This window comes from Nannospalax galili, unplaced genomic scaffold (assembly GCF_000622305.1).
Source record: "Nannospalax galili isolate Female #2095 unplaced genomic scaffold, S.galili_v1.0 scaffold1086, whole genome shotgun sequence".
In the NCBI taxonomy this organism is placed as follows: domain Eukaryota; kingdom Metazoa; phylum Chordata; class Mammalia; order Rodentia; family Spalacidae; genus Nannospalax; species Nannospalax galili.
Genome location: NW_008354345.1, coordinates 1,170,649 through 1,182,084, shown reverse-complemented (window position 1 = coordinate 1,182,084; position 11,436 = coordinate 1,170,649). Strand labels below are relative to the sequence as shown.

The following is an 11,436-nucleotide window of genomic DNA, read 5'->3' as shown; positions in this document are numbered from 1 at the left end:
TTATTTTATGTGTATGAGTGTATTGCCTGCGTGTATGTGAGTGCACCTGTGCTGTGCAATGCCATGGACGTCAGAAGAGGACTTTGGATTCCCCTGGAACTGGAGTTAAGGGTGGTTCATAGCCATGTGGGTGCTGGAAACCGAACCCGGGTCTGCTGCAAAAGCAGTCAGTGCTCTTAAACCTCTGAGCCAACTACGCAGCCCCTCCCTTTTGGCATTTGTAATTAATATTTTTGTTGGTTATGAGTTTATGAATTTTGGAAGTATTTTCTGTAATTTGGTAAAATGAGTAAAGTTTCATTTTTGGTATCCTTAGCAAATATTTGTAATGAAATTCACATTATATGATCTGGGGCACATTATAATGCTGCAGAGGGACCTGAAAATAAAGCCCAATCCAGGACGCTCCTGGAGCACGAGCGATGGTGCCGTTACGGATGTTACAAAGCAGAAGAGTGTGCATAGCAACATGTGGAAGTCTTGTTCTCTTCTCTGTTCTCCATTAGGGACAGGGTTTTAAGATGAAATGAGGAATTCTGAGGTTGTTGCACATTCTTGTAATCCTGGTACTTGGGAGTCTGAGGCAGAGGAATGGTGACCTCAAGGACAGCCTGAGCTGTAGGAAAAACCTCCATGAAACCCCACTTAAAATGAGTAAGAGATACACTAAGAGGCAAACCACAGGAGAACCCTTGATTTGCATGCCAGTACCACTAAACAAAGCGCTATAAGCTGGACCTGCTACTGCAGATCTGTGACCCAGATACTCAGGAGGCTGAGGCAGGAGGATATAAACTTGAAGACTATCTTGATAACTTGATGGAAGCCTGTCTCCAAATAAATAGTAAGTTCTACTGGGCTTATAAGCTCAGTGGTAGACCATTTGCCTAACATGAGATTCCCCAGGGCTGATAAAAAATAAATTCTATAATTTCAGCAGCATCATGGCTACATGACTAGTTTGAGGGCACTCTGTACTACATGAACCCTGTCTGAACAAAGGAGGGATTTGGGGCTGCAGAGGTGGCTCAGTGGGCAAGGCCCATTGCAACCAATCTGATAACCTATGTTGGGTCATTAAGACCCACACGGTGTATAGAAACGGGTGACAGCTAGCTTCCAGAGCCTTTGTACCCCAAATTGCATAATAATTATAAACTGATGGTTGGAGATTGTATGCAACATGTAATCACAAGAGGATACTACTTAAAAACAGGTTAGTGAGCCATGGAGAACACAGAGGTCATTGAAGTTTCTGTTAATTTCTAACCCTCGCTTACAGGGGATGGGTGGAGACAACATTTCTCTATATACTGTTGGCTGGCCTTGAACTTCTTTTAAATAGACATTTTAGATAAAGGTAGAGTTATACCTTTCAAAATAGCTTAGTGTAAATAGGAAAGAAACAGCTTATTGTAAATAACTTGATGAAATATGGCGCAGAGCCCAATTTAAACCAGTGCAGATGATTTTTAAAGATCTATCTTTATTCTAACAAGAGTTAAGACATCTTTCTTCCTTCCTCTTAGCCTTTAGGGAACTTTTAATCAAACATGCAGGTTCAAAAGTATAATTAGATATTAATCCAGGTCTCCATACTTGTATATGTATATATTTTTTACAAGAGTTACCTGAAAAATTTCATGTTTTGGCTTTAGGTGTGACTGAGTGATTAACTTTACCAAATGGAGCTGTGATTACCTGCTTCCTGCTTAACTTCCCATCTAATCTGCTCCAAACCCTCCTCGGTGAGTCTGGTCGGTTGCTCCTTCTCATTCCTCAAACACTTTAGCTCTTTCCAGGCTCAGGGTTTGAAGCCTGAACCCTTCATTTGGCTACTTCATTTTTAGATCTTCAGATTAAGTGACAATTCTCTTGAAATGCATCTCTGAGATGCTCCCTCCTGGGTCCTCACCTCTGTCATAAATTGGGCCTCCCTTTTATTCATTTTCATAGTCATCTTTTCCCTAGAGTGCAAAGATCATTTTGTAATTGCTGTGTGCTTAGTTTCAGGCTAATCTGAATCTGTGCTACAGTGATATTTCCTGTTTATTCTATGGTGCATGGCAATGAGAACTTTATCCGTTAGCTTAAATAGAATGGAATCGTGTTTTAAATATTTTATATATTTTTATTTTATGTGTACATTAAGAACACCATGTGTATGCAGTGCCCCCACAGAGATCAGAAGAAGGTGTCGGATCCCCTGGAACTGGAGTTACAGATGGTTGTTAGCTACCATGTGGATGCTGGGAATCCAAGCTGGGTCCTCTGGAAGAACACTCTTGTGTTCTTAACCACTGAGCCATCTCTCCAGCCCCACCATGGAATATTCTTTAAGTATGGCATTTTGTTTTAATATTTCTCTAGTAAGTGAAGGAATGAACTCTTCCCAAATAGCTTTCTTCTTCTGTCTACCAGATATCATGAAATACTAAGTCAAAGCTTCTCTGTAGATAGATGAAAACTTTCAAAACGACTTCATTTAAAAATTTAAACTTATCAGGGACAAAATGGGTTTCTTTCAATGAGCTCAATCTCTTCTGGGTGTGTAAGGACTCAATGGAGCTCAATATATAAGTTCTTTTAAAATAATAGCAAGATTTTTCTACAGTTCAGGAAATTACCAGTAAATCTATGTCATGAATCTCAGCCAGAGGAGAATGCATGGACTCTAGATTTCCTAATGTAAGAAATAATCAGAGGCAACATTATTATTAATTACAACATTGAACTAATACAATAATCCTGAGAAGTTATGCTCTTGGATAATTAAAATGGAACAAGTTTTGAACTTGGGTTCCAAGTATATTATGAGAAAATGCACAGTGTTAAACATGTATACACTAATATGTTACTATATGAATCTTTTAACAATTCATATTCAAGCTGGGGAGATGGCTTGGTTGGCAAAGATCTGGCCTTGCAAGGGTAAGAATCCAAGTTTGGAACACCAGAACTTAGCTGTAATCTCAGAAATGGGGAGGTGGGAGGAGGACGCATGTAGGCAACCAGGATGCCATGCCCTAGGATGAGATGAGCCTAAATTTTTTTAAGTCCAAGCTACGTTCTGCTAAAGGGAGGGACACTGAACACAGTACCTCCAATATCCCTGTCTTGCAGAACATTGTGAGAGTGGCAGGAGAAAAACATCCAGGTCAAAAGTGCAGGCTCCCTGCTCTGTGGGAAAGCATCTTGGTCAACAGCTCATCTCCCTGTCCTGAACAAATAACTCAGCTGCCATTAGCTAAGAGATTAGGCCAGGTTAAAGGTCTATGCCTAAACTAAAAGCTAAAAGTTTACCATGCTTTTAGCCCTAAGAAAGAAAATATTGTGGCCAATAAATTAGTGGACAGGCATTGGTAACCTTGAGTGAAAGTTTAAGCATGCTGCTGGTGCCAACTAAAAGGCTGTATGTCCTGTTTCTTTGTGCCCTACATCTTTGTAGGTGACTGCTGTACCCTATGTGACTGCCACTTCCTTGTAATGTATGAAAACCATCTGAATTTTGTAATAAATGGCTTGTGTGAAGGTAAACAGAAGTCTCAGAGTTACTCTGTCACTGATCCAGCCTCTCTGCCCCTGAAGCCAGTAGGTCCCCCGCTGAGCAAAGCAAACTCAAGTCCTGATAGAGGCAGAGCCCTGGAAGCATACGTGCTAGTGCTAGCTGGCCTGACCTAGATGGTAAAGTTCCAGACCAACAAGGACCTTGTCTGACATAAAAAGTGGAAGTTGCCTGAGTGCTGAAAACAGTTCTCAGAACTCCAAACGTGTATGCTGTGCGGGTCCTGCATGCACCACCCACATGTGCACCAACACCCACACATGCACCAACACCTACACGAGTGCTGACACCCAGAAGCACCAACACCCTGAACACACACATAAGCATGAAAACAAAGTCGTACTTACTTCACAAGAATCAAGATAAACGAGGTGCTTCCCATTGCAATGAAAAAAGAGTTCACAACTTGTACAGTTATATAAAGGTAAAATTTTGTTTTACAAGTCTCTCTTGGACATTCCCCAAAATGGGCTGAGTAATTTGTATTCTGGACACCAAGGGCTTTGATGCAGCTGCATTGGTAGAATACCTAAACAAAAGTTTTTGAAATATTACAGAAGATGCTTGCAAAATATGATAGTGTCATAATTCCATTAGATTTAGAGACGTTTCATCTATTCAGACTAAAGTACTTCCAGTTTAAGAAATTCTAAAACTACAGTTGCTTAATCATAACAAGATAGCTTCTGCATTTCTTTCTGCATCAGAAAATGTAATTTGCTACTATCATTTAATTCATTCCCAACTTTTAAGTTGCAAAAGAAGTGAAGAAATTTGTGTCTGAAATCATTCATAATTTTCTTCATTCAGACAACTTTTAAAATATTTCTCTTTCTCTCACTCTTTCTTTCTAATTACATGTATTTCAGTGGATGTAATGCTTCTTAGAAATTCTAAATGCATTCATATTCCAAAAGGCAAAATTCTGCATTTTATATGAAGCTTTGTTTACATGACAGCCATCACAAGGACAGATCATATAGGAATCTCTTTCTTTCTTTCTTTCTTTCTTTCTTTCTTTCTTTCTTTCTTCTTTTTTTGTTTGTTTTTTTGAGACAGGATCTCCCTGCAGCCCCAGCTGCCCTGGAACTCACTATGTAGACCAGGCTGGCCTGGAACTCACAGAGCCTGCCTCTGCCTCCCGAGTGCTGGGATTAAAGGCGTGCACCACCATGCCTGGCAAGAATCTCTTTCTTCTATCTCTCTTCTATAGATATTAGTCCTATAAAGATTCAGTGAGTAAATGTAATTTTGACTAAGGAGAAGCTTGAGAGAGTGAGAAGTGATACTCACTGTGTTATTATTAGGCTTTTTACCACCACTAGAAGATTTGCACCCTGCTAGACAGGGTGAAATGTAAGTCACACCATTCTCCCCACAGATGGGTTCCCATTGGTTTTTATCACAACTGCAGTCTGAATTGCAATAGGAAAGTGGTACATCTACATGAGAGTCCACTGGGTTCATTCTGGAAATATATGAGAGACATATGTCAGAGGAGCAGAGGCACATGGAGAGAGAGGGAGAGAGGTAGAAAAGGGAGGTAGGAAGAAGGAAGGGAATGATGGAGGGAAAGGAAGAATAAGGAGGAGGAGGAGGGGAAGAGGGGAAGGAAGGGGAGAGGGAGGAGGAGGAGGACGAAGAGAAGGAGGAGGGGGAGGAGGAGGAGGAAGAAGAGGAGTAGAAGTCAAGCCCTATTGTTGTCTAATCAAAGGCTAAAGGCAGGGTTGGTTTAGTGCTGTGGAAGGTCATGAGCCCAGCAGAGCACACAATGGATGTTGGAAGGAAAAGGTCCCTCATGCTCAGCTCATGTTTCTTTCGTGTGAACTCATAGATTACCTTCCTCAGGGGAAACCAGCTCTCACAAAACAGATCGTGACTCACAGAGAGTCCAGTGAGAAAGCCACAGGTAGAAGGCCACACTAATGATGTAAGTGCAGGTGACATTGCCTCTGACACGCTCTTTGTCAACCACATCGTGACAGAAAAGCGATACTTTAATCAGACTTTACAGGAGTTTGGTTAAAAGAATACAAACTTATTACCTGGTCTTTTTGAACTATAGCTGAACGTAGTCTGCTATTAATGTTAAGCTTGCTCTCTCTTCGGCTCTTCTCATTCCACTATGTTGGTCAATGGTGATAGTACATGTGTAGGACTTATAAATATGCAAGGGAGGGGAGGGGAGGGAAGGAAGGGGATGGGAGGGAAGAGAGGAAGGAGGGGAGGGAAAGGGAAGGGAGGGGAGGGAAGGGGCGCTGAGTTTGCAAACACCAAGCTAAACTGATAGAGCAAAATTGGAGAATTGACATGTAAAGCTCTTTGCTTGTTGCTGATATGTGAACCTCCCTGACCTTAGGTTGCTAGCTACAGTAGGGAGAAGACAGGGACTCTGTATAGATGCCTTGCCCTGGCATTGCCCAGCGTAGGTTGAGGTAATTAGAAAACTTTTCATTATTTGATAGTTATGGGAAATTAAAGGCTCTCCAAGGTCTCATGGGTGTTTAGCAATTCTATTCCCAATGGAAAGAGTACGGAATAAAGACAAGTTTATTGTAATAAAGACAAGGTATTATTAAACCCCGAGATGAACTCTAAATAAAGGTTATTCAGTCACTCTGGTGAATATCATCTATTATACTCAGGACCTATCCACAACTGTGGTGGCTGAGACTAAGTGTTTTGGAGTCTAAAACCCCAAATTTGAGTCCCTGAGGTGATGTCAAGTCACTGTTGGCTGAATAATTGGCATGGCTCTACAAGCCTTACTTTCCCTATCTATAAAATGGGGACAGAAGTGCTCAGCATACACTGTAAACACTGCACAGCTGATATTATTATCACCACACTAACAATTTTTCTTTAAGGAAGAAACAAAAGCTGAGTTTTTGAGGTCTCAAGAAATGCTCATTTTTGGAAATCATAAATTGTAATTCTTACTAACTAAAAAGAAGTTAAATGAAAATTGTTTTCTGCCCTGTTTCCCTCACAGTCTTCTCATTGTATCATTGACACATGAAGCAATTGATATTAAATTGCTTAGCGCTGGGATTAAAGATGTGTGCCACCATGCCAGGCCAATTTTTTAACTTCGTAGAGCAGAAGTGGGTGGCCAAAATGGAGATGGATGATGTGGGAAAGACAAAAATAACACCTTCCTGTCAGAGATGAGGGTCTCATTTTCTCAATGATATATATACAGTGGTATATACAAACCCATCATAGGTCAAGGTTAGACCAGCGACTAATTTATTTTCACAGAGTAGAGGAAAATATAACAGCTGGAACAGATAGGACATGAAGGTAGTGAAAAACGCAAATTTAGCAATTCCGACCAAGGTCAGCTTGAGCTTTTTAATAATAAATCCTCCTAAAAACATTCCTGTTGCCACAGCAGGTAAGGTTATGAGTCCTAGAAATAAGACAGAAAACAGTTGTAATTAAGGTTTTTCTGAGACGTTGTTACATATAAAACAGTATATGTCTATCAAGTTAATTCAGTTTTGTTACTTTTTCTTATTTTTGAGACAGAGTCTTCCTGTAGCCCCAGCTAGCCTGGAACTCCCTATGTAGATCAGGCTGGTCTCAGTCTCACAGAGATCCACCTGCCTCTAACTGCCAAGTGCTGGGATTAAAGATGTGTGCCACCATGCCAGGCCAACTTTTTAACTTCGTAGAGCAGAAGTGGGTGGCCAAAATGGAGATGGATGATGTGGGAAAGACAAAAATAACACCTTCCTGTCAGAGATGAGGGTCTCATTTTCTCAATAACAAAAAGCAATAACAGAGAATATTTGCAATTGAACAGGTTATTCCTGGTTGGGACTTTTTTCCCTCGGGAAGACAATAACAACACTATACCTACTTCTGCTTAAACCTTTTACCATGTGATCTGAAATCTTTACATCTTCAAAAAGGAAGATTTTTTGCTCTCAAGAACTTACTTCAGATTTGCTTAGTGCTGTAGAATTGAATATTTGAATGATTATTTCTTTCTGATTCATAAAAAGAGATAAATAACATGTCTATAATATACTACTGAAATGCTTAATCATAAATTTTCCACTTAATTGCTCAGTGAGAGTTATTAAAAACAAAGATTACTTTAACAAAAAATTCAAAGTTATGGGGAGTCAAAACTCAACTTTTATAATTTAAACTTTTACATTCAACCAGAGAATGGTACAGTCTTCTTGTACAGTGTGTTAGGAATGGTCATCTCTCCACTATTTATGATATTGTACCATACCACTTTATCATTTCTTAGTCATCAAAAATTTACTGTGTATCTATGGTAAGTCCATTATTGGAGTTGTGGGAATAACAATATAAGAAAAAATATTTCCTTAATAAATGAGTGTTAATATGGCACTGAAAATAAGCATTGTTATAAATTATCATCCTAGGTGAGGTATTTGCCTGGAGGTATGCATATTTTATGGTGTATTTAAATTGCTTTTCATTCTACAATTATCACTGTCCTATTTTCACATTTAGCTAAACTAAATTGTATGTGTATGTGTGTTTGTGTGTCTGAGTATACGTATGTGTACCACATTTGTGCAGGTGCCCACAGATACCAGAAGAGGGTGTCGTATCCCTCTATCCATATAACAGCCTGGGACTGGTGTTATAGACAGTTGTGAGCCATCTGAAGTGGGTGCTGGGAACCTATTCTGGGTCCTCCCCAAGAGCGCTAAGTGTTCTTAACAACTGAGTCATCTCTCCAGCCCCTGAATCCTAATTTTGAAGCCTTTAAATTATAGAATTATAATGACCACATTAAAAGATGATTACTTGAAGATCTCAGTATTAAATCATAAGACAGAATTATACAGATAGTGTGTTTAAATGTCCAGTCACACGCCACTTTTCTTTAGATACTTCATAGTATGGGATGCAACTTCAAAGGCAGAATCATGATTAGGTTACAACATGAACACATTTAATAATATCAGAAAGAATATACAGGAGTTAATTACTGAACTATGGAGGACATTCACAATAGAATGACACATGGGAAATAGTGATTCTATACTATTTATCTACAAAGCAAATTGGTAAACAGTGTCTTACCTAACAAAAAGTTAGCCTGAGATGCTGACCGTCCATACTGTTGCTCTACGAATTTGAAGATATAAGTAAAGGACCCAATAAAGCTGCTGATTTTTAACAATGTCAAAACCAAGTATATAACGTATAGGTGGTTGGTAAGGATGCTTTTCAAGGACTGTAGAAAACCTTGAAATAATCAAAAGAATATATTATAGTACAACTTAAATATGCCTTACATCCTAATCTTATGTTACATAGGAGTTACAATTACATAAATTCTTAAGACAGAAAGTTGGGTGCCCTGAAATCTTCTGCAAACAGTTCTGTGAATTTATTCTATCAATAATTTATGAATTTATAACATGTATTTGATTAATTCATTTATTAGTCACTTTTCTGTTGCTGTGATAAAACACCATGACCATGGCAACCTATAGAAGAAAGAGTTTAATTCGGCTTACGGTCCGGAGGGATGGGCATCTGTCGTGGTCGGGGAGACATGGCAGGAAGCAGTCTGAGCACAGAGAGAAACTGGAAGTGGGTAAGGCTATGAATGCTCAAAGCCCACCCCAGTGATGTACTTCCTCCATTAAGGCCACACCTCCTAAAGGTTCCATGATCTGCCTGAACAGCACAGCACCACCAACTGACCAACCTAAGGGCAATACTCCTCATTCAAACCACCACATTCATTTTTTTTTTCCAAATTAAATTTTCTGTGTTTTGCTTCATAACTCGCTTCATTCAGTTAATATCTGACTGTTCTTCATATCCTGTTCCTACTATTACATACATACTGATTCATTTGTTCTTTCAGCAAATACTTGGGGTTTTGTTTAAAAACTTTAATTTGTAAGCCAGGCATGGTGGCACATGCCTTTAATTCCAGCACTCAGGAGGCAGAGGCAGATGGATCTCTGTGAGTTCAAGGCCAGCCTGGTTTACATAGTGAGTTCCAGGACAGCTGGGGCTATAGGGAGACCCTGTCTCAAAAACACCAAACAAACAAACAAACAAAAAAACCAACAAAAACCCCTTTAAATTGTATGTATGTGTATGTGTCTACGTGAGTTTATGTGCATTATACAACTGTGGGTCCCCACAGAAGCCAGGGATTTTAGATCCTCTGGAACTAGAGTTATAGGAAATTTTGAGCTGCCTGATGTGGGTCTGGAAATTGAATCCAGGTCTTCATCAGATCATAAGTGTTCTTAACCTCTGAACCATTACTCTAACCCTAAATACTTGGTTCTAAATTGGGTGCCTGAAAATATGTTTAACAAACAAAAATTAATATTGCTCTTGGTGGATCTTATTTATCAAAACTTGATAATATAATTATTATGTTAAACAAGAATTCATTAAACATAAATTTAAATTATAGCATAATGTGAGAGCCACAGAAATAAGAACATTAATGTTTATAAGTCATAAACTTAAATTTATTATGAGAAATCAAACATCTTGTAACTTGGAATCGGGGTTTTTTACAATGAAATATCCTCTAGTAAGCCAGGAAGCATTAAAAGAATCTATTTTAAGGTGAAAAAATAAGAGCAGAGGAAAACCATTTTCTGGCTCAAGCAGCGTTAAGGCACATATGGCAAAAATTCACCTCTACCTCCCAAGTGCTTGGGTTAGAGGCATGTGTCAGCATACCTGGCTGAAATTTTCTTGACATGTTCTTTTAAAAGTAGATGTTAACTTCAAAAACTAGGGGCTGTAGATATAGTTTACTGATAGAATGCTTGCCTAGCATGCACAAATCCCTGAGTTAAATCCCAGTCCCAGGCATGAAAAACAAAATATAAAGCAATACAGTTGGTGTTTAATGACCGACTCTTGGGGAAACAAGCCCTAATTTTCAGTATTTCCCAGTCTCCACAGTGATAAATCTTGATAAGTTCTCCTACCACAGCCAATGCTGTTTCTAATCTTGATGAAAACTGAACCATCCTCTTTCATGAACTAATACAAGTTAGGTCCAGCACAGAGTTGTTCTTAGAATGATTGGGAGAAGAAAGCAACCAAATGAAGAGGGGAAAAGACCGAGGAAAGGAACCCTTGAACCCATCTGAGATTTTGTCATTTGATTTGTGTCAACTTGAAAACGTTGCCAGGTCTAAGTTATTTGTCATGGTTATTTATATTGTTGCTGTGACAAAATAACCCAAAAAGCAACTTAAGGAAGGAAGGGTTTATTTGACTCACAGTTCGAGGGTACAGTCCATCACGGTGGGGGGGTCATGGTGACAGTAACTTGATCACAGTGTGACAGCTGGTCACTTTGTGTCCATGGTCAGGAAGCAGGGAGAGATGAGTGCTGGTGCTTAGTGGGCATTCTCCTTTATATTCAGTTTAGGACCCCAACCCACGGAGTGGAGCCACTTGCATTTAGGGTGGGTTTTCCCATCTCAGTTAACTCAATAACTCCTTACAGACATGCCCAGAGCCTTGTCTAGGTAATTCTAGGTCCTGTCAACTTGACAATCAATGTAAACCATCGAAATTATTGTACTGATTTAGATGTTGTTAGTGGTACTTTTGAGACAGAGTCTAGCCTTGTCTTATAGCCCAGGGCAGTCTTGAACTCATGATCCTGAGCACCACCATTTATTTCACCAATTTCCTCTAGTGCCCCACTTTTTAGATTAAAATTTTAAGCTAGCCTACAAGCTTATAGGTTTTATTATGGAATTTCCATTAATATGCTGCAATGTACTTTTCTCTCTTTTCTCTTCCCCTCCCCCTTTTTATATCTCCCTCCCTTCCCTTAAATCTCAAAACTGCTGCCCCACCTCACTGATTCAGATATT

The 11,436-nt window shown here is 39.4% G+C and overlaps 1 protein-coding gene across 1 annotated transcript in view; it reads right to left on the bottom strand.

Annotated features, from left to right (window-relative positions):
- LOC103748814 (solute carrier organic anion transporter family member 1B2-like) overlaps positions 1 to 11,436 on the bottom strand; it is a 63,008-nt gene that overhangs the window by 12,205 nt on the left and 39,367 nt on the right. Inside the window, exons 8-11 of the mRNA XM_008851601.2 lie at positions 8,642 to 8,806; positions 6,782 to 6,977; positions 4,859 to 5,033; positions 3,913 to 4,094 (exon numbers count right to left, since the gene is read on the bottom strand). Coding sequence (XP_008849823.2) covers positions 3,913 to 4,094; positions 4,859 to 5,033; positions 6,782 to 6,977; positions 8,642 to 8,806 — 718 coding nt within the window. The remainder of the gene's footprint in view (positions 1 to 3,912; positions 4,095 to 4,858; positions 5,034 to 6,781; positions 6,978 to 8,641; positions 8,807 to 11,436) is intronic.